Source organism: Drosophila subobscura, chromosome E (genome assembly GCF_008121235.1).
Source record: "Drosophila subobscura isolate 14011-0131.10 chromosome E, UCBerk_Dsub_1.0, whole genome shotgun sequence".
NCBI classification, from domain to species: Eukaryota; Metazoa; Arthropoda; class Insecta; order Diptera; family Drosophilidae; genus Drosophila; species Drosophila subobscura.
The window spans coordinates 7,237,279-7,260,432 of NC_048531.1; the positions used below are offsets into that span (position 1 = coordinate 7,237,279).

The 23,154-nt window shown below is 48.4% G+C and overlaps 1 protein-coding gene across 3 annotated transcripts in view; it reads left to right on the forward strand.

Annotated features, from left to right (window-relative positions):
• LOC117892477 overlaps positions 1–23,154 on the forward strand; it is a 135,274-nt gene that overhangs the window by 106,017 nt on the left and 6,103 nt on the right. For 2 of the 3 annotated variants that reach the window (XM_034798730.1, XM_034798729.1), the window contains exons 4-10: positions 4,182–4,359; positions 4,546–4,772; positions 5,603–5,759; positions 9,384–9,523; positions 9,831–9,960; positions 16,075–16,200; positions 16,587–16,787. In XM_034798730.1, coding sequence (XP_034654621.1) covers positions 4,182–4,359; positions 4,546–4,772; positions 5,603–5,759; positions 9,384–9,523; positions 9,831–9,960; positions 16,075–16,200; positions 16,587–16,787 — 1,159 coding nt within the window. The remainder of the gene's footprint in view (positions 1–4,181; positions 4,360–4,545; positions 4,773–5,602; positions 5,760–9,383; positions 9,524–9,830; positions 9,961–16,074; positions 16,201–16,586; positions 16,788–23,154) is intronic. The other variant, XM_034798731.1, reaches the window with a different exon arrangement.

The following is a 23,154-nucleotide window of genomic DNA, read 5'->3' on the forward strand; positions in this document are numbered from 1 at the left end:
GCATCTCTGGCTGCGGATTTTATTTGATCGCTAACAACTTGCACTCGCTCGCCGAAAATGATGCAATTGCTGCATCGATTGCGGGCTGTCAAATCTTCCAAGGACTCCAAGGACTCCATCCTGGGTTGCCACTTGCCGGGCTTTTGTTTTTGCTGCAGTTTGTTGGCTTTATTGTGCGATATTTCTCCCGCCTGGCGACAACTGCCAGACATAAACTTTAACCCCACCCACACCCCCACCCCTGTCCTCAAGGAGCATGCGGCTGGCATGGCACGGAGGCAAAGAGCCAACTGATATGGCGGTTTTATGGTTGCTGCCGTGTTGCATACTTTGTGGCGCTGGCAAACAGATTTATGGCTCGTGGCTCAGGTTTAAGTTCAACAAACTGTGCGCCTGTGTCTCGCAGACAGGGCTTCCTCCCCTGCCCACCGCCCACCGCCCCATGCCCTGCCCCTGACTCTTGGTTACCATAAATTGCATCACAGAGCACAGCGCCCTGGCCTGTCAAAAGCCGCACTAAGCCTCCATTAGTCAATTAGGAGCAAACTTAAGATGCAACATTAATAGACAGCTGGCTCTCTGCCTCTCCCTTCTCCATCTCCCGGGAGTGGAGCTGCAGCTGCAGCTGCAGCTTCAAGTAAATCACATCAAGTCCGCAAATTAATCACTCGGCGTCTCGGGTTGCCGCTGCCAAATGAAGAAAAGCCACAGTGCGGCACCACTTAGGGGCGGAAGAAGGCGGCAAGTTGCCTACTTTGTACCTTTGACAAGTTTATTGAGTTACGTACATTGTCGAGCGGTGGAGCCGTGGAGCCGTGGAGCAGGGGAGCGGTTGATCTCCGCGCTGCTCGGACGGACGCTGCGATGGCAAATAAAATCAACGCCATTGCAGCGAGAGCAGCAGCCACCTCTGGCCGCCATCGCGGCAAGCATTTCCCAGCGGTGCAATTGTATTAGTTGTGTTAAAACAAAAGCCAGCCATGTGTAAGAGCAGCAGCAGCAGCAGCAGCAGCAGAGACACGAGCCACGAGGCTGTGGCAATTACAACAATGATGCAGCAAGCAGGGCCGTGGCCGGGATGGGGCGTATGTGCAGACAAAAGCCAAAAGGGAAAGGCGGAATGGGGGAATGGGGGAATGGGGGAAGTAGATCCCCTTACACACCGCCAGGCGAATGCCCTGCTTATCTGCTCTGTTTGGAAGCAACATACACGGCAGGACTCTCTCTCTCTCACTCTTCTCTTTGTGCTAATGAAGATTTCTCGGAGGGTAAGAGCATTGCTCTTTCCGCTACGGATCCCGTGGCCCAAGGACATTATCCCCAGCTGTCGCTCTCTCTGCAGAAACAGGACTAGGACCAGGCCCACCGCCCAGCCTCCTTCTCCATTGACTTTTGTCTGATGCTCCCACACACAGACACAGACACAGACAAGACTCCTGCGTGCTATGGCTCTACGCTGCTTTCTGCTGCTCTCTGCTGCAAGTGCAACTGCGGCAATGACATGCGACAAGTGTTGCACTGACAGCTTGCAACATGAGCGACTTTTGTTGTACTTTCTGGAGCGTTGCACAATGCATTAGAGAGTTCCCGAGAGCATGCAGCATGCCCCCCCTCGCTGTGTGTTTGGGTGTGTGGCAAGGAATTTATTGTTGAAAATTATCAAGAGGCTAATATATTTGGCGAAAGCAATTTCAAGTTAGTAGCTTTGGGGGCAGCCATCACCCACAGGAGCTGCAAGGAGTGCAAGGCATGTGGCATGAGGATGGGGGGTGTGCGGAGCAGGGGCAGGGGAAGTGAGCAATGTTTGCTGACAAGATTTTTGCAATTCCGAGCAAGTGAAACATATAAGTAGCTATTTCTCCTGACAGAAGCAAACACAGAGAGAGACAGACCGAAAGGCGGAGAGAAAGGGATGCTCTTCTCTTCTCTCTCCCTCTCTTCATTTGATGGAAAAACGAATGCCGAAAGCAGCCAGCTAATTAAGAGAGAATAATCCTCACTCCGTATAGCCAAAATTTATACCTTTAAATTTAATTTAAAGCCACAAAAGAGAACCCCACTCCACCCCACCCCGGCCCATGCATAATTTGCATTTTTGTTCAGACAAAAACAGAAAATTCCCACAAATATTGAAGCGCATGCAAAAGCTGTGTTTGGTGGCCCAAAAATTAAATGTAAATCGGAAAATAGCCAAAAGTTGAACCAAACAGAAAATGCAATTAGAATATTACCAAAAAAAAGCACAATCGAGAGAGAGGGAGGGAGAGAGAGAGAGCTACACCTTGCTGCCTGCCCCTTGCTGATTCCCACAAATTATGCAAATTTATGCGTGTTCGCGTGCTCGAATATGCAACAATTTATGCGAATCAAGGCAGCTGACATCACACAGATACCACCAGATACAGCGCCAAAAAACAAAAGGCAGGCGGAGGCAGCATTCATAATCACATGGAGCCAGTACCCGTGCCCATACAGTTCGTCCTTTTTGGCCAATGCATGGGGCACAATGGACCAGGGACAATCGAGCGTGTAATCCGGCGGCAAGCGCTTGGCGCTGTAAACAAGGATTTGCCACGCTCATTTAACGCTTTTGTTCCCGAGGCCATGTTGCCAAGCCAGAAATAAAACCCCCCCACACACACACACACCCACACACACACACACACACACACACACCACAGGCAGACAGACACGCAGACAGGTGGCAAGGGCCTAGGCCTAGGCCGAGCCTGAGCCCTGAGCCTGGTTTGAATCTGCGCTCTGTCGGATCGACAGCGACATTCGGGACCTGCCGGCATCGACCTCATAAATTTCCAACTGAATGCCCCGCTGCACTGCCCCAGCAGCCACACACAAAATCCAGTTGCCATTTGGCCAGTCAGTCGCCAGTCGCCAGTCGCCTGTTTTCCCAGCATTTCCAGCTGCCCAGCCAGTTGCCAGTTGCCAGTCGCTGGTTAATAAATTTCCAGCAAATAGCCGCCGCGGCGACTGCGGCAAATGCTCAACGGAAGTTGCACACAACGTTGCCGCGTAGGATATCCACGGGGGTCGGGCCGGGGGCGGAGGGAGCTGAAATTCATATACGCATAAATATTTGCACTGCATTTGGGGGAAAGTGTCCATGGAAAAATCATAAAACTGGAGGCGCAAACCGAAACAGAACTGCCCCAAAAAAAAACGCAACGGAAGCGGAAGTACAGCAAACAAATACGAATCTGCATGCACTTTTGTTTGTTTGCATATTTCAATAGAATTTCTATATCCCCGGAATCCCCCGCTCCCCTGATCCTGAGCCTTCCTGTTCCTATTCAACGGATTGTGTTTTTGTTTTGGCAACCGACATTCAATGGCCAATGGAGTCTCGGATAGCAGCATTTCCATTGATCCACCTCTTCGAATAGCTTTTGTATCCCATCTCCTTGCCCTATGCCTTCATCCAAAGCCAAAAGTTAATCATTTCACCTACAAAATGGAATTAAAATTATGTTTTGCCTCTCACACTTTTTGCCAGACATTTAATTGGCACTTAAACGCATTAAGCACGTGCAGCTTCGCTTTCCCCATAAATTTATTTATATAAAATTGCCTTTTGTTGCTGGGTTTTGAGAAGCATTTGAATGCGGTCATAAATTTCCGCTTGCATTAAGCTCTCCGAACGGGCGGGGAGACGGGGGGCCAGGCATTGCGACTATTGGTTGCAGTTTTTAAGCCACCAGTTCATTGTTGCCACATTATCAGTGGATAAAACCACCAGGGGGAAGGGGAGGGGGAATGTATGGTGTGGGCCTCATTTAATTGTCATTATTGTGTATGGCTGTCCGTGTGTGATGTTTGTTTGTTTGTTTCGCAGCGAAACGAAACGAAAAAGGAAATGTAATAAAAAGCCAACGATGCCCGAGTGCAAATAAATGGATATGAAAATATTAAAAGCAATTGTTTTGCTCAGGCCCGGCCCCAACATGAAAGAGACAGCTAGCAGACAGGGAGAAAGGGAGGGAGGGAGATGGGGAATGTTGCATTTAACATCAAATTTATGAGCATTTAATGCGCTGCATTAAAAGTTTCACAAAAGGCGTTCTGCATAATTCCGCCAGTGACATTAGTTTTTATGCCGCAAAGCAACAGCAAGGAGAGGGAAAAAGTAAAACTTATTTCCCCATCTTATTCTCATCCAACTGCAGGTCGTCCATGCCATGGACCGCACCAGCCGAGTCACCGACTACCGCTTCATCAAGGAGGCTAATGGGGCGCTAACCATCACCAATGTCATGCTGGAGGACGATGGCAAGTGGCAGTGCGAGGCGGAGAATACGCGACGCTACACGGAGAATGCTCGACCCGTCAAGCTGGTGGTTCTGGGTAAGTACCAACAGAGCTGAGCATCATGGCAGCCACTTGGAGGGCCATAAAAGCTTAGACAAACATTAAAAAAAGCAAAAAAGGCCATCAAATGAGCTGGGAAAAGTGCCCACAGTTGTGCTGGGGAAGAAGTTGACACTCGCAATCCCCCTTAACCCCATCATCTCTTCATCTGTGCATTTTCAGATCGCCCCAAGCCGCCTTATCTGCTCATCGACTCGCGTCGCCTCGACGCTGGCAATATCTTTGTGCCCGTCAAGGAGAACTCTGAGCTGAACTTGGCCTGCATCAGCGAGGGCGGCAATCCACGGCCCACACTCACCTGGGAGGTGCTCCTCAGTCCGGGCGTGGATCGGCATGCCCAGAAGGTGTCCGCCGAAGTGCTTGAGCTGGAGGAGATCAAGAACGAGAAGGTAAGGCAACTGGCATCCCGGCATCCCAGTCGATTACGCAAATTGAGTGGCAACTGTCGGCCGTACAAGTGCTTAGGCTGGCCATGGGTCATGTCAGCCGCACAGCAGACGGCTGGTAAACACACACATAAACACACGCACACACCGAGACAAACACAGAGTGTGGATAACAGCGGCTCTTGGCTCAAATAATGGATCTTCCGGGCGGTTGCTTTGGGCTGGCCAGGACTTGGCTTGGCTTGGCTTGGACTTGCTTCTGCACTGCTGGATTAACGGACTGCGGTTTGGGGGCCAAAATTTGTTTGTCTGCCACTCGAGCATAATGAAAAGCAGACATTTTGGTCAAGCAGTGTCCCCGCCCCACCACCCCACCTGTCAGACACATCGAAGTGTGTCTCTGTGCGGGTGCGGGTGCGGTGTGTGTTTGTCGTTTAGACCCTAAATGCCACAAATTTGCGTGTTTAGCTGGTCATACTCCCACACCGCACCGCACCGCATCGCACCGCAACGGACCACACTCGAATGATCTGATGATTGATTGAAAACTTTGCCAACAAAATTCCCCCATAAATACTCTGTGGCAGCGGGCAGGGGGTGGTGGAGGGCACTTTAATTTAAATTAATGATGTCGCTGCCTGATAACAGGGCTGACTAATTGGCTCTCACCATCACCACCCACACACCTCGCCAGATATCGCCACACCACAAAAGACAACACAGCCACCTTGGGTTTGGTGCTTAGCCTTAAATTGAAATGGAATTTTAATCACTCTCCCCCACTCTCTCTCTCTCTCTCTCTCTCTCTCCCTCTTTCACCCGACGACTCTTAGCAGGACAAGAATGGCTACAAAATCAACAGCGGGGCCAAGAGCGAGGCCCGTCTGGCGGCCGTTTATCGAGCGCATCACAACGCCCGAATTTTGTGCGTGATGGAGCATCCCACCCTGAAGATACGCCAGAACGCCTCTCTGCTGCTGGACGTGCAATGTAAGTTATAAAAATAAAAATTAATAATAACTAATAGATAGGAGCAATGCAGGCTATATAGTTTATATGGAATAATTTATCTGCTATTTTTGGGGGTAATCCGAAAATCAATTAATGTTCGAAGCAAGCCGTCTTGTCTCATACCAGAAGTTGGATTAGTCCAGCATTAGATAGAACACAGATCGAGCCTGCTTCGAACATGTTCGCGCAACTGGAACGAACACACGCCAGTGTAAAATAAAGCATGTGTATAAAGCATGTTCGATCATGAAGTTTTGTATGTACATTTTTATTTCATAATGAGAGTCGGGACCCACTGCATCTTCCTTTTCTTTGGCCCATAAAGAGCAAGGCCTCTCTTTCACTTTGATTAAGAGTCGCAGTAACTCTATTAAATGTTTCATAATTAAATCACATTTAACTTTGACTAAAAAATGTCCAACAAGTCAGTCAGTCAGTCATTTGTTCAGTGAGCATATTTATGTTTTGGGTAGGAGAAAAGTTCTGAATAAAAGTCAAACAAAGTGAATATCTCACCTTGTTTAATTAGCAGATGCAGAAGCCGAAGCTGATGCAGAATCAGGAGAAAGGGAACAGTAAAGAGAACGTGAACATAAATGAGAACGAGAGTGGACTGCTGCTGATGTAAATAAACAAAAGTAAAAACCGAAAAGCAAATGTTGATTAAAAAGTTAAATTGCTAAAGTTAACACACGCCAGCAGCCAGCAGCCAGCAGCCACCTACCAGGCCAACACGAGAGGGGGGCAGCCCACCCCTTAGGGGTCACCATGCCGGATGGGGCAGCAAAATATTATGCAGCTGCAGCGAGGAGTACAAAGGAGAGAAAGAAAGCAAAGGTGAAATTATATTAATTGAAAGTGCAGCGGAAAACGGAAAACGGTGAGAAAACAGTGAAAGGCTCACACGATGGAGTGGGATGAAGGACATTGCTATAAATGCACGTCCCAATGTGAGAGGATTGCAAAAGAATCCACAAAGTGATGTCATTATTATATGGCCACTATATTAGAAAATGTAGCAGAAAAGCTACAGAAAAACAACTGAGAAATCGACAAAGAATGAATGCACTTCGAAGCGGGAGGACATCATTTATATATTTACGTCTAAAATGGCAAGTGGTTCATTGAAATCCTTCTAGACATCTCACAATACAAAATCAGAGCTATGTACATACGTACATTGAATACTCCACTCTTTGGACGATCAAAACTTTGCTTCGTTTCACGTGTGTTTTTCCCTCTTCGAGGCTCTTCCAGCTGTCCCCCTCAATAAGCCATCAATCAATGTTCTGAACCATTCAGCAGAGCTATGTGCCAATCGCATATGAAATCGAATCAAAGCTGAATCCCAACCAGTTGTAATCCCCTCCCCTCCACTCGAAACTAAAAAAAAACCACAATAAAACGGAAATGCAGCAGCTGCCACCGCAACTAGAAAAAGGGAAACCAATGGCCGGTAACCGGGATTGAGGATGAGGATGACGATGACGATGACGCTGTCGAGGTGAGGCGACAATTAGAAGGACTCACACTAATTGGCAGTAACAAAGCCGCAGCCACGTCCCAATCCAGTGCAGACCAGGTACGGACGGCCGACGATCGGTTTGGCCGTGCCCATAGAACAAAGTGCCACAGTTATTTGCTTTATTAATGCCCGACAAGCCACATAATGCCATGACAAATGCCAAGGTATGCGGGGAGTGGTTGGGGCTGATGCCCAGCAAAATGATTGGAAAAAGTAGAAAAGCCGTAAGGGATTCGCCAGGGACTATGACGTGTATGCGCTCCCAGCTCTGTCTGTATGTGGCTGTGTGTGTTTCTGTGTGTGTTTGCGGGCTTTATCCAGGCATGAAAATTGTAAAAACCGCAATAACAACAGCAAAAGGATCCCCTCTGCCACGACCACAACATTTAACAACAAAAGAAGAAACAAGTTGCCCCGATTCATTCAGTTTCTCCCTTTTATTATGCGAGGGGTTTGGGGCATTGCTTTTGCTGTTGCCGTTGCCGTTGCCGCTGCCGCTGCCGTCGTATAAATTAAAATGCACACACATGAAAGCATTTTGCCTGCCACCAGTCGGCGGAGGAGGAGGACTGCTGCTCTGTATCTGAATTTGCATTCATTTGTATCTGTAACTGTAATTTTTGTTGCGTTTAATTTGCGTTTTTTTTGCATTTTTATGCAGACAGATGACAGACAAGAACAAAACAAAATCTATGTATGTGTAGGCCCAGTTTGTGGTACAGCACAGGAATGTGCCCCAAAAATGTAATCTGGCAAAGGCCAAGGAAATATTTGGGGTTTCCATTCAAATGTAGCTTCCATTTGGTGTTGGGGCTTTGTTCAGCCTTATGGATAGGTGGCCAGCTTTCGTTTTCAATCAAATTGATTCATAAGATGAGATTGAAATTTGTTTGAAAACAATCTGCCCAAAAGGCACATCAAGGGCCTGGAAGTTGAGCAATTTTTGGCTCTCTTTTTTTGCGTATATTTTGAGCCATCAGACACACTTCTGCCCGCCTCTGTTTCCCCTTGGTTAACCACACAAAGAGGATACATGCTGAGGATGCTGCCCCCCAAAAAGGGCCATTCATACATATGTATGATGTCTGACGACTGATGGCTGTCTGCATGTCACAGACACTGCCACTGCCACTGCCACTGCCACAAAAACAGACACAGACACGAACCGAAACGAGCTGAACTGAATCTCTATTGAATAGTTTGGCAAACAACCGACAAACAAATTTCATTTGTCCTTTGCCCCCTGCTGTCCATGGCCATGTCCTGCCCATTTACTGACCTGCTCTCGGGGAGGAAACCTAATCAAATTGTATTAGTTACAAAAGCCCACAAAGGCGACTGATGCGCCGAAAAATTGAAAAGATTGAAATCAATGCGAGGCACATACTCGTTTTATTTTTGGCAGCCAGGCAGCCAGGCGGCCAGGCACCCGGGCACCCGGACAGCCGTCCAGTCTGGCTGTCTCTGCACTACACAAATGGCAGATTCTAATTAAAAAACATTTGATTTATGCCCATGCATATGCAATGAATCGAAACACAATCCATATGGGAAAATAGCTGCAGAATAGATGGAAAGGGGCCTTGTCGATGGCTTTTTGACATGCCTCGAATGGATTTTAGATTGGCATTTCGGGACTCTAATTTGTGACTACAAAATCGAGTAGAAGCCTGCTGAATGGAGAAGCACTCTAATGAGGCCAGTTGTAATTAACTTATAGCAAACATTCTACACTATCTGCTGTAATTATTCGCTCAGCCTCAGCCTCAGCATCGACTCTTGCGAATGGCTGGTGGGTGGGTGGCCATCCTTCCTGTTTGCATTCTTTCTGCCTTGTGGTGTGTCTCCACTCAGGAGGAGACCAGACATTTGCATTTAGTTTAATTATAAAAGTTTCTCTCCATCCTGGCAGTGCAATTTTTTAATTAAAAAACTATTCTGTTGATGTTGCCACAGAGTCTCAGTAGAATCAGCCGAAAATCTTGAGCCAAAGTCAAAGTTAAACTAAAATAAGCACCTGCCATCTCCATGCTCTAAGCCATCTACTATACCCTCTACGTATCCTCTGTATATTGCAGATACGCCGTCATTTGCCATCTCGCGCACACCTGGCTTTGGCTATCCGCTCCGCGAGGGCATCGAAGTTAGCCTCAAGTGCGACGTCGACTCGAATCCCCCAAGCACGCCGCGCTGGCAGAAGGATGACGGTGACACGCCGGTAAGTTTGGCTAGAAGGCCGCTAAAAATTCTCCCCAAAACTTGGAACATACACACACACATACATACATATGTAGGCTTCGGCCTTTTGTGTGTTGATTTTTGTCAGCGGCAAAGGAGAAAGTTTTAAATGGATTTTGGGTGCAGTTGTCGCCGCTTACCTTGACTAAACTTGGGCAAAACTATTTGCCTTGCCTTAATTACCAAAAATTGTTTACGCATAACGAGCCAAAACTCTCACTCCCCCATCCCCCCCATTCCCCCTGTACGACATTTACCGATTTTCTGATTCTCTGATATTTTTGCAGGTGCCGCAGACCGGCGATGGCTTCCTCAACTTCACATCGATACGGCGGGAGCATTCCGGCTGGTACAAGTGCACATCGCGTCATCTGAACTTTCAGTACTCCTCGATTGGCTATTACCTCAGCGTGCGATGTGAGTAGTCCTTAGTCCTTGGTCCTTGCTCCTCTTGTGGGTGGGGAGCATAAGTATAAATTAGATTCGCGAATGCGTGAAATTGCCTTAAAAATGGCGCGTGATAATATTTTTCCCATTAGTTTTTCTCACACCCCAGACCACAACAGAAAAAACATTTTACGGCATTCGCACATGGCGTTTTGGTTTTTTTGTTCGATTTTCGTCGATTCGGGGATGTTGTGGCACTGCTTGTGGCGCCACCCTCAGAGCCATATGCAAAATGTGGCAAATTTCATTGGCATTGGCATTGGCATTGAGTGGGTGCCCGTGCCGTTGCCTTGTGTCGACAACCCCCTGTCTGTGCCTCAGTCCTGCTCTTACTCTATTTATGCTTACGCGCCATTTTGGTGTCAATATTTTCCCGTTTCTTGGGAGAGGGAAATTTTACGCGCCCAACGCGTGTTAATGCTTGTAAATATTTTTATTGGATTTGCCCTGCTGACAGGCGCGACTTTGTTTCGAAAATATGCCTAAAAGCAGTGCAAATCGAATCAATTTTCGGCTGGAGGGAAACTCATTTGCAGCCTCATTAGACGGCAAATGCAATCGGGCCGAGAACTGCCATCAGAACTAACTTCAATCGCCCCTGGGACTGGGAGTCCAATCTTCCAGTCGCCCCGAAGGCCGAGCTCATCAATCAATCGGAATGCAGGCGGCGAAATCCCAACTAGACAAACGCCAAAAAATGGAATAAAATATTGGTAATAACAACTTGACAAAGTGCTGCTGCCAGTTCTACTTTTTATTTTTGAGCCCAGCCTCCCCAGCCGCCTCCCTGGGGAGGGATCTTTTCGTTTACTTATTTCCACTTCTTTTTTTTTGTGGCACTTCTGACAGCCGCCTGTCGCTGCTCATTATGGGGAAAACAAATGCTTTATTAATACAACAAAAAAAAGTAAAAGAACAAAAAACAAAAAGGGAGCCCAAGGAGGCCAAGAAGTGACGGAGAGCGCCGGTCGGCCATATCGACATTATCGATGATTGATGGCAGCGGCAGCGGCGTTGCCATCCCCTTTCACGACGAAGGAACAACTTTTCCAGTGGATTTTCCACCGAAATCTAATTGTGGGATGCGCAGGATTTTAGGGGGGAGAGACTGGGAGCTGAGCTGGCAACATGTTAAGCACATAAATCAATTTGTAAAACGTTTTATCGAAGTCGAGAGCGCCGAAGGAGCAGGCAGACTGAGGACTGGCGGAGGAACTGCCGAAATGGCAAATCCAACTGGCAACAGTCGGCATATAAACCCCATTTACGACACCGGTCGTCCTGCTCTCGTATGTGTGTGTGAAGGGAATATCTATAAGATATATTAAGGGGATGGCAGAGAGAGAGAGAGAGACGACTTGCCTGTCATAAACTATAAAACAGCTGCCCCAACCCATGATAAATGGCTGCGAGAAGAAAAATATTTTTGAAGAAAATTGCAAAGAATTTAAGGCGCTTTTCTACCTCTTACACTGGGGTTTTTCCTGCATCAACTCCACACAGAGCGAGATATAGAGCGGGGCAGAGATAAAAAACTGATAAATCTCATTCAAGTGGGTGGAAGGAGGAGAAGTAGGTGTAGGGGGGGTAAGCGCCACCAAAATCCCAGACAGAAGTTTGAATGCTGGCTTAATTGCTGACGATATGTTCGTCCTGCCGAGCCAGCTCCCACCTCCCACCTCCCTCCCGCTGCCAATCAGGCACCCGGAAAAGCTTCAGCCATTGAGCTGGAAAATGGAGGCGAAAACAGGTAGCGGGCGAAAAGAAAAACTTTGCCGTCGACAAAAACCGGAGGACAACGCTGACAAAATGCAATGAAAAAGCAATCAGCGATGCCAAACCAAAGGCTGCAGGACACCAAGCGGTTGCCGAATGGTGGGCCAGAGGGGAGCCTGTACGACATGACGTGCCACAAAAGTAGGCAATTCGAGGCGGTGGCTCGAACTTTTCTGCGCTTCGGCCACTTCCACGTGATTGATTTGGCTGCCCGTCTGAAGGCTGCCGGACGCACAGAGCTTGTTAAAACGTCGCTAATTTGACACGTACGTCAACATGGGCACTCGAGCCAGGGACTGCTGCTGCTGACTTGGCCGGCACACCTGGTCCAACTGCCATAAGTCAAAGTAAGAGCCTGAGCCTGAGCCTCAGTCTGTGCCCTCCACCGAAGTTTTGTTTGCCTGCCTCATTAATGAGTTGAAGTTAACATTGAGGCTAATTAATGCTGAGTGAGCCACTCCTTCATCCCCTCCATCTCCTCCTCCTGCTAGCCTCAAAACAAAGTGCAATTAGTGAAAGTTTTGTGGCCTTGCCAGGGGGGGGAGAGTGGCTTGGGTATCGATTTGCCGGCAACGCTGCATATGGTTCAAGCGGTAAGAACTTTATTAATGGCCTTCAAGTGGCTGTAGCTGCCTCATTGACGTATGAAATCAAAATATTGTTGAGTGTTGAGTGGGAAAATGCACGTGGAAATTGCATTCTGCGACAACTGCTGGGAAAGTGAATTCCACTTCCACTTTCCCCCAAGCAAAAAGAGCAAACAGAAACAAAACAATTTAAAGAAACAGCGTGAAGCTGTAAGGAGTCCCCCCAAATGGCCAAGGACATTTGTCCGCCGAAGCAGCAGCAGCAGGAGCAGAAGAATTACAATAAAATTTAATTTTACACGCTATCGTAAGCATTCGCAAAGGGCCCCAGAGCGTCCGCACACAGACTGTGGCATTCCTTTGGCTAATCGGAAATGTCCTGGCTCGTATTATACATTATCCTTTGTCGTGCCGGTTATCGCGGTTTAACTTTATTGTTTATTCCGCTGCTGCTGCTGCTGCTGCGACAACGACAACGACAACGATATGAGCCACGCATCCCCTTTTCCTGCTTATCCCTTGTGCTCCGCCTCCCCCCTCCTCCACCATCACCCTGGTCCCTGCTCCCTGGTCCCTGGTCCGAGTCTCGAATTCCAGTGTTTATCGGGGCGCACGATTATTAGTTTTTCTGTTTGCTCTGCCTTTGTTTTTATCGCTGGGCGATTATGTTTTCGGGCTCTGAGAGAGGGACTTTCGATAAAATTTTATTTGTTGTTGGCTCAAATGAAACGCGAGAATCTCATTTCGGGGCCCCAAACAAATGCCCGTATTAAAAAGTCATTGCGGACAAATGTCTCGGCACTGCTTATGGCCACAAGTTTTTGTGGAGTTTTGGACTTGGATAAGCATGCATAAGCATTTGTCAAGGACTTATCTTTAGTGGATAGGGTTTCGAGTCGTCTTCTCCCCGCTCATTTGCATTTCCTTCCAGCCCGTTCCGCCCAGCTTCTGGTCTTCCAATCAGTCCCATGCAGCGCTCCCACTGCCCGATCCGCTCTTGTCTTCGCATCCACTGCAATCATCTTCAATTTCAACTCATGGAAAATTAATCGTCTCATGCCACTGCCTCTAGGAAAATGCTCCAAGGTAAGGACGCCACTGCACAGAGCGCATCGTGGCAGGAGGAGTAGCGGTGGGGGGAAAAAATTAAAATTTATAACCAAGACACAAACGCAATCAAATGCAACTCCCTGCCGTTGCCGCTGCTCCCTTCTACTCCCGCTGTCTGTTTATGGAGCTTATAAGTTAAGAGGATTGTTGCCGCAGATAGATGATGATGCACATTCATGAGTAGGTTTCCTCTGCTGCAAAATAAGTGGCAAAAATGAAGCTGGTTTCGCCTTAAAATTGGTGTGGAAAATGAATGGATGAGAGCAGCGCCAGGGTGTACCTGCAACACACGAATCTGATGGAGTTCCTCACGCAAAACCCTCAATGATCCGTTCAACCATAGCGAAAGGGCAAATGCGCGTAGCTGTTTTGGGTAACACTCATACTCACACTCACACACTCACACACTCATATTCATATTCACACATATTCGAGGACACATTGTGGATGAGTGGGGTTCGCTCTCTCATGGACTGGGGACTGTCCTGTTTATGGCAGGCAAATACTTAGCCACAATCCACCCTTCCTCCTGTGTCCTCCCCTTGGCATGGCTGATGATGATGCTTTATGATTAATGATTGGTGGCAAGAATCGAGCAACCTCTCCAACCTCCTCTTGTCTGAGTGTGCGCCTCCGCTCTGTGGCATATTGATTCTTCTTGTTTGCCCCCGCAGACTCACAGACTCACAGACTCGCACTCGCACTCGTATTTGTTGTTCACATGGGTCGAGATTTATATGCCTCCTCCTCCTTATCCTCCAACCTCTCCCAGGAATCACTTTCTCCTCGCTTCGATACAGAGTGTCTTTGGAATGTGTTTTGTGTGTGTGTCGCCATATGGGCGGTACTTGAGCCACATTTGTTTGCTTTTGGCGTTATTTGTTTTTCCTTCGCCATTGTCCGGGGTGGAGAAGAACCTTCATGAATGGCCATTGAGTAAAATATGCGTGAAACAAGTGTTGGAAATTACGAGTGTGTGTGTCAGAGTGTGTGTGGATGAAAGGAAAACTTTCGGCAAAATATTGAATGAGTTTGTTTTGGGGACAGACACTCCTTTTGCTTTTCCTTTTCCTTTTCCTTTCTGTTTTTTTCTCTCGCTTTGGGGCATCGTTAAGCCTGAGTCCACTCATAGTTTGATTCCTGTCTTTTGTGTGCATTTATCAAATGATAAACTTCCTTCTCTATGGCGAGGGAAACGATACTCTCCACATCCTTATCGCGTGGCCTCAGTTGACAAATCTCCGCTTGAATTTGAGCTCTCTCTGGGCTCATTAGACATTTCGAAGGGAGAGCTCTTATGTCTGTCAAAGCGACAGCGACACCCACTCGTGCCACCCACCCCACACCTCCTCCTGTCGCCGCCTTTGTCTTCCTTTGTGTTCGTGGGGGGGAAATAAAAAATTTGATAACTACGTGATTTTGACTAAGTAACACGCCCATCGTTTGAGGGGAGAATCTTGCGCTATTGTCAGCAATAAAATGCTCGCCCAGGGGTGGACTGCTGGCCTAGGGGATGGTCGCGTCCTGGTCCTGGTCCTGCGTTGTCCTGGGCTTCCAGAGGCAGCTGATTGACATGCGACGAGGGGTCTCAAAGCGAAATGAGCTTACAATTAATTGTTGCCGACAGCCTCAGCCTCAGCCTCAGCCTCAACCCCCCAACTCGGCTGGAAATCTCAGTTGGGTTGTGGAACTTTAAGGGTTTCCGCCACCACCGCGCCACTTGGTTCACCCACACTTCGATCAAAGGTTGTGGGCCCTTGGTAATTAGTAGTTTTTGTTAATTGTGTGGCTCACTTTTGGGTCTGCTAATTTGATGGTCGCCCCGAGGTCCGATTGGAGACGAGATGCTGAGGCGCCGATGCCATGAAAAAGTGTGGAACACTTTGTGGGGCTTACGGGTCTCCTTGTCATCGGCATTGCCACACCGCACCGCACCACACCACACCATTCATGTTGCTTGCTGCCTCACAGGAGCTGCCAGGCACTGGCACTTGGCAACTTATTGTTATGATATCCGGCCCCAGACAAAGCAGCGGCTGCCCGCCAGCCTCATACTCACACTTTTGGGCACACGTCGGGGCAAATTGTTATTTATATCGTAATATGAACAGCGCCCATAAAGTAAGCGACACAAAGGGCGAACGGGAATTTAAAGCCACACTCCTGGTGCACACAGGACTCGCCCTTGTGTGTGTGGCATAAATTCTGCGCTTTCACTGAAATTAGAATGAAGCATCGTTACGGGAATGGGCCTGGGCTTGGGGCTGGGGCTGGGGCTGGCCTCATAAAATATATATATTTATGAATTTGGCGGCCGAGGCGACTGCAACTCTCCGACTGGGCCAATTTTCCAGCTGGCAGAGCAGCGATTTTCCGATTTTCACTTTCCCAACACTCCCAGCGGAAGTGACAACTCATTGCGCGGTGACTCAGGTGTGCCCTGCGCCGCGGCAATTTGTTTCCGCTGTCCCCCCTGCTTCCCGTGGATTCTGTCATTGAAATATCGTCACATTTGACAATTTCCCGACAGCCTGAGAGCCTGAGAGCCTGAGAGCTTGAATGTTGGCAACACTTTTAAATTGTGATTTCTTGTTCCTTTTTTCCGTGGCAGATGACTCGGTGGATGTGACTTCGGAGCCAGACGATCAGGATGTATCCGTGGCAGCTGCTTCGCACAACCCCAAAGGTCAGCTGGAGGTGCAGCTGGGAGGCGCCGTCACCCTGCAGTGTCCGCAAGGTAAGTCCTTCGATTCCTTCGACTCGGTAGGCAGACTCGGTGAAACATCAAAGGCAAATGGCCAATGACAAATGTGTCTGGCTTGTAATTACATTTTACATTTTCCCTTTCGGCCGCCCCTCCCCCCCATCGATGCTCTCTCCGCGGCCGCTCCATTAATTAGCGCAATAGAAAATTAATTATGCGTGCAATTTACTTTGCCCACTTTTTGGCCAGAAGCGAAAATGTACAAATGGCGGGGCGTTGGGGCGTTGGGTCTGACCGTGGTCTAGGTCAGGGAACGCATCAATTAAAGAAATTAGAGCCTGCGTGCCACTGCCTCCCCGGAGGAGTCAATTAATTAAATTACGGAGTGACTTTCATGTGCTCCCGCTCCTTCGTTTCAGGCTCGCTGGGCTGCTGGTCGCATTTGGATCCCATTTCGGCACGGCTGCGCGGCCTCGGCTACGGGAGCAGCCAGCCGACGGGGCAGTTCTCGCTCAAGGACGTGATGTACCAGGATGCGGGCGTCTACAAGTGCGTGGGCCAGCCGCTGGCCAACAAGAAGAAGCTGGAGGTGCTGCAGAGCGTCACCGTCTCCGTGAAGGGTAAGTCTTGGCTCAGTCTTTTGAGCATTCTGGTGTCATATCTGGGATCTACTACTACGAAATGATGCTGCCATGTGTCCTCCTGCTTCCCACTGGCTGGACTGGCTCTGCCACCTGAGCGAACAGTTTAAAACATTTAAAAGTTTGACAGCAGCGGCGGGGACAGGGACAGGGACACAAGCCAGTGCCCCGGGTAGTGGCAGAGAGGGAAAAACAAATGAAAAGTTTTATTTTCTTGCTGTCAGAAGTTCGACATTTTACTTTGCATGTGATTTTCCCGCTCTCCCTCTGGCTTATCTCTACCATTCTCTTGTCGCATTGACACTTGTCAGAAAATCTTTGCCTGGGCGTGTGGAAAAACGACGCATGATTGATGACATCGCAAAAGGCAATGGCAATTCCAATCAGCTTGCTCCACTTGCTTTCCCAATCCATTCATCCTTTCATCCTTCAGTTCTTCGGCTCCTTCAGTTCGTTATTTTGCACGATATTTTTGCCAAAAATTGGGAAATCATGCTGCCGGAAATTAAGGAAAATGCGTTAGCTTTGACTTGGCATCACCTTTGGCTGCGGCTCCAGCTCCAGCTCCAGCTCCAGCTGCTGCTGATTCTCCTCTCCGCTCTCCTCATCTTCGAGCGCATTAAGTTGTCTTGGGGCAAAAGCCAAGTGGACATTGAGACAATAAAACTTGCCAAGTGCCCACTCCCAGTGGTGAGGCCAGGAGAGCAATGTCAGCTGACAAAGACAGGCAGGGGCAGGGCGTACAGAGGGATCTGGACAAGCTTACCCTCGAGTGCAATCCAAACATGAAGCAGCTCCATGGCCCCACAGCTCCAGCCAAGAGAAGCCAAGCCAAGGCAAGCAATCAAACAAAGTCGTTCGAGTCAGGGGGGGGTGTCAACTGTACACATGGACAGAGACACACAGATACACAGATACACGGGGACATGCTGTCCCTCTCCCGCATGCAATTTCAAGGTAAGACAGTTTGTCATTAAAACTGCGAAATTGAGTGCTGGATAAACAAGATACCAAAAAGGAGCTGGGATCGCGTGGCCCCACCATTCGAGGCGTTGCTTCTCTAACACTAAACGCAAATATGCAACACAGAGAGGGGGAGAGACAGTATGTATGGGTGGGAGGAAGCGTGAAATAGTCATATTTATCAAGTGGCAGACGGGGAAAAGGAGTCGCAGCCAGGCGGAGGAACCTCTGATGGAGGTTCAGACTCAGACGCACAATAGATAACTCCACTGGAGTTGTTAGGAGCTGTCTGTCTGTGTGTACTATTTGTATTTGCTGCTGAAATTAAACAAAATTCAGGGAGACCAACGGCAACAGCCAACTCCTGCAGGCAGTCTGCAAAGTTTCCGCTCCTTTTGTGTGGCTCGAGCGAAAAGAAAGCCAAAGAAGCAGCAGCAGAATGAGCGGAAAGAAATCACATTTGAAAATAAATATGTGTACGTACGGCAAGTAGCAAGTAATCTGTGTATCTAGTGGGGATGTCGGGATAATGCGGTGCATGAAGAGCTCGGCACACGGATTGCTGCCACCTGAAGGATCTCGAGGGATTGCAGCTCGCTGATTACCTGGCCATGGCCAGGACACACCACTTAATTATCAAGTCAAATGGTTTGGGCCAGAAAGCGATGACAAAGGACAAATTACGAGCAGCCGACTGCTGCCAGCCCCCTGCGCCAATCATTTGCTTCGTTGACATTTTTGATTAGTTACCAAAGGGAGAGAGGGAGAGAGGGGGAGAGAGAGAGAGAGGGAGAGAGAGGCAGGGAATATTTTCATTATGCATATGAAAGTTTCGCTTCTTCCTTTCTTTTTTGTGTGTTTTTTTCTGCTGCTTTGTTTTGCAGTGTGCACTCCTAATGAACCCTTGGCAGCCCAGGCCGCTCTCTCTCTGCATTCCTGTGTTGCCTTTACGCTTCGTTTAAGCATGAGGCAGGGGAGCTCAAATTATGCAACAAATAAGCAAAGGAGAAGAGGCAGCAGCGGCGGCACCTACTTGCATATGCAACTACTTGAGGCGGGCGGCAGGAGTGCAGCTAAGAATAAAATAAATGTGCATATGAATTTTGAAGAAAGCCAAAAGGATTCGCGGCGCCCCCAATGCAAAGTGCACTTACTTACCCCCCCCACACACACACACACACACACACTGCTGAGAGGTTGTGCGAGTGTGTGTGTGGGCCAAAATTTATGCTTGTGTTCAAGTTTGGTGCGTGTGCTGGCCAGAAACTTTTCCAGCAGAACTTGCAGGAGCAGCAGCAGGAGCAGCAGCAGGAGCAGCAGCAGCAGCAGCAGCTGCAAAAATGTTCAGCACTCACACAAATTAAATAACAATTTTGCCTCAGAATTTCGCTTTAGCTTTGGCTTTCCCCCGAGTCCCCTTTGGTGCTTCTTTTGCTTCTTTCTCCCTCTGCTGCTTCGTCCTGTCGTTAACTTTATGTGGGCGTGTCCTTGTTGACAGTGCGTGGGAGTAGGGCGTGCGCCTCATGCTCTGCATATGTTAACTGCAACTTGGAAAAAGTGGCTCAGTAGTCGCCCCCCGCTACTTGATGATGTTGCCGAGGAATTTGCTATGCATTGCAATTTCAGTTTGCATTTTATTTTAAGTACTTTAAACAAATGCAGCGGAAAGTTGCCCCAAAAAGCTGGGCAGCCCCACCCAACGCAGTTCTCTAACGAAGATTGCCTCGATGGATGTGCCTGAATAATGGATGCCAGGGAAGGAGTGAAGAGAGAGAGCGAAATACAAGTACTTCCCCCCACAGCTCACAAGTAATGATTATTTGCGGAATTCTTATTACAAACCATGGATTACTCGCACTCAAACGGCAAACCCCAAGTGCTTGGAAGTGCTCCACTCCAGCTGCGGATAGAGTTCCGGGCGAAGGAGTGGCACTCTGCTGCCTGCCTGCCTGCCTGCCTGCCTGCGTCTTTCATTAATAAAAACCATCTCCACGCATATTCCACGCTTAATTTGGAAGCGGCGGCAGGGAGTGGGGGGAGTGCTGTTCTCTCCGCCTTCGGGCAATACATGAGAGCATAAATATTGCTTTATGCCTCGGCACACACACACACACAAACACACACACTCGAACTGGAACTCGAACACGAACTCGGGCATGGCCCACCGCTTCTTGGCCTTGTTTTATGCATGCTAATTTGTTCCTTTTCGCTTTTGATCAACATACACCCGCCCCCCCCCCCCCGTTAGTAAGGGGAAATATTTTACGCATTTTTCCATTTCCCCCCATGCGTAATTTTTCTTCTTGGCAAATTTTCATGCGGAATTTGGCGCTGGCAAAAAAAATATTGCTTTGTTTCTACTCATTAGGTGGGGTTCGGGATTCGGGATTCGGGCGGGGGTTTGGCAATTTCATTCGGGGTTTCCTTTTCATAAAATATGCGAAAGAATTTTTGTATTCGTTTTCCTTTCTCTTTCATTTGTGCCTCATTTAAATGGCAATTTATTGTGCCCTTGTCGCAGGCTTTAAAGCGGAGTTGCGGGTGGAATTTTCGCAGCAGCTGCGCCAAATTGCATGTTAAATGTTTACCATCCTCCCCCCCATCAACCACCCCCACTCCCCACTCCCACTCCCATAGATCTTGAGCACTAGATAAACGCTTCCAAAATGTATTTTCCAAGGGTGGTTGAGCCGCAAAAATTTCAAATGGGAATTACCCCACTGCCGAATGCAACTTCAAAGTCCGTCTTTAATTTGTTGTTTGATAAGCGTGGGCCCAGGGGAATTTTCAATAATTTGGTAAATAGTTTAACCAATGTCTGGGGACGGGAAAACACTTTGAACTTCTGCAGGGGAAATCGCCGTGCAGCAATTGAATTTTCATATTTCAATCGTATTAAAGAGCAACTTTAAACTAGATTTGGATGCTTGAATTTCCTGCTGCGGAAGATGCATTCCAAAAGCTCGGCAAAAGAAAAACATTTGGCAAGTTCCATTTGGCAGAGTCATTACCATTTGCCGTTTCCGACTTCTGTTGATCCTGGTGCCTTGTCAACGGCTTCGTCGGTCCTTCTGCTGGCCATTCCTTCCTCTGTGTGTGTTGTCTTTTCCACAAGATGCACTCGAGCATTAATTTTTCCGCTTCAATTTTCACACAAAACACACAGAGAGAGAGCGAGAGAGAGTGAGATGCTTGCAAATGGGAAGTGAGGGAAGAGCAACAGAAGATGGGGAAAAACTGTTGACTAAATTATAATTTTCCATATGTGTTCTCGCTCTTTCTCTCTCTCGCTCTCTCTCTTTGTCTGTCTCTTTCTATGGTGTCTACAGTCGTTAGTTAAAATATGAACTCAAAACGTTGTCATCAGAAAACATCCCCAACACGATGCCGAAAAAGAAGCAGCCAAAACTTTTCAGACAGTTGCAGAAATCATTTTTGGCCATTCGCTTCAAAGCGAGTGAGAGTGAGACAGACAGAGGGAGAGAGAGCTAGAGAGAGCGAGAGAGATGTAGTGACTTTTGTGGGTGCTGGTCGTGGACTGTCTGCAACTGCAGCGGAAATGAGCTGAAAAAGTTGTGCAAATAGATGCCACCAGACGGCGCAGTGTCGCCAGCGCGAACCCTTTTCCTTTCCTTTCCTGTCCACCCATCCCCCCTAACCACTTGTCTGCCCCCGGACCGGATGCAAGCAGTAAAACAAGCTGACAGCCGTGTGGTGCAGCCTCTGACCCCAGCGGGCAGAAATCAAAATTAATTCCAGAGGCCCTTGACCAATGGCAAAACGGGGGGAACAAATCGCCGCACTTAAGCCACGAAAATATTAGCAAAATGCATTTGATTCAACTTGAACACAACTCGAACAGGCGCACACTTCGAGCACCACAAGACATCGCGTCGAGTGGTGCCGGCTGTGGGTTGGGTATGGGCATGGAGGGGGGTTCAGTGGCATGGTTAAGGACTTGTCAACGAGCCAGGCCACCAATTGTGCCCAGCGGCAGCCACATTTGCTGCTCTCGCAGCAAACTAATAACCAGCTGCTGAGAGGCAACTCAGTTGCTCTATAACGATGTCAAGCCCCCGGGGCCGTGAGTGTGGCACGAAGGGCAGGCGACCTCCCGCTAGTTTTCCTCAAGTGGACTTTGCACATAACAAATGATCAGAGGGTGACAATCGAGGATATGCAGAAAAGAGTGCCAATAAGATAGAGATTTGATCAGCACCTGGATGCGCTCCATGCCCCAATTAGCAGCAAGCTCTCCGTACAGCTCGTGCTTCATGGGGCGGCTCGCCTAATGAGCTGGCCATGCATAAAATGTGTAATTTGTGTGCAGCTTCGGGGCATGCAACACAACTCAAATGCATATTTTAATTGCATTTCGCTGCAGTGGCAGGCAGCTCCCATGTCGGACATTGTTCGCAGGGCACAAAGTAATTAAACGCCGTGGCCGCAAAGCTAATAAAAATGTCAAATGTCAGGCCATAAAGCATAGGCCCGACACACACACACACACACACATGTGCGTGTGAGCATGCGTGTGTGGGCGTGGCCGTTTTGGATGCCTGAATGGGTTTTGCCTAAACCGCAGACGTTCGTGCGTCCTCTCCCACGGCCCACACCATTGGCCGCATTTTGGTGGGGGTCACGGCGCCAGTAAGAGAGTTCATGCCCACTCAGCCGTGTCCAAAACTCTGTGTGTTCCGTGTTTGAATTCATCAATATCTCCCTCCCATCTATGTGCCATCTATGCACTTCCTTTATTAAACCATTTCCTTGTCTTTCTTGTGGATGACTGCCTCTTTTTGTAGCCAACACTGTGCCGTGTTTGACAACACCAAATGAACTGTTCGATGGCATCAAAGTTGAGCCCTTCCCATCCATGCATTTATGTGTGCAACTTGTCCAACTTGATGCCTGCTGCCTGCCTGCTCCTCCCTGTCTGTTGCTTGCCCATAATTTTATGTGTGTTTACCAACATCACTTTAAACTTTGGCAACATCTCACTTTCGCAGTAAACTAGCTGCAACAAAAATATATGCAGAAATTTATTAAATGCACAGGTAACCATAGAAAGGGAGAAAAAAGAGCAGGGAGCAGGCAGCATGCTGCGGGGGAAACTCTGCTCGAAACTTGGTAAACTCCGTACATATACGAGGACGGGGGCGGTGACGAGGAGGGGAACGGGGAACGGGGAGCCAAAACCAAAAACTTTAAGTGGCACATGTGAAGCAATTTTTGGCAACTTGTGCAATTTGCAACAGCAGCAGGGAACGGCTACGGCAACGGCAACAGTGGGAAGGTTGCAGCTCAAATTGGGTTGCCGCTGCTCATCCAAAGTTTGGTTCTATTAACAGCCACACACACACACACCCACACACCCACACAT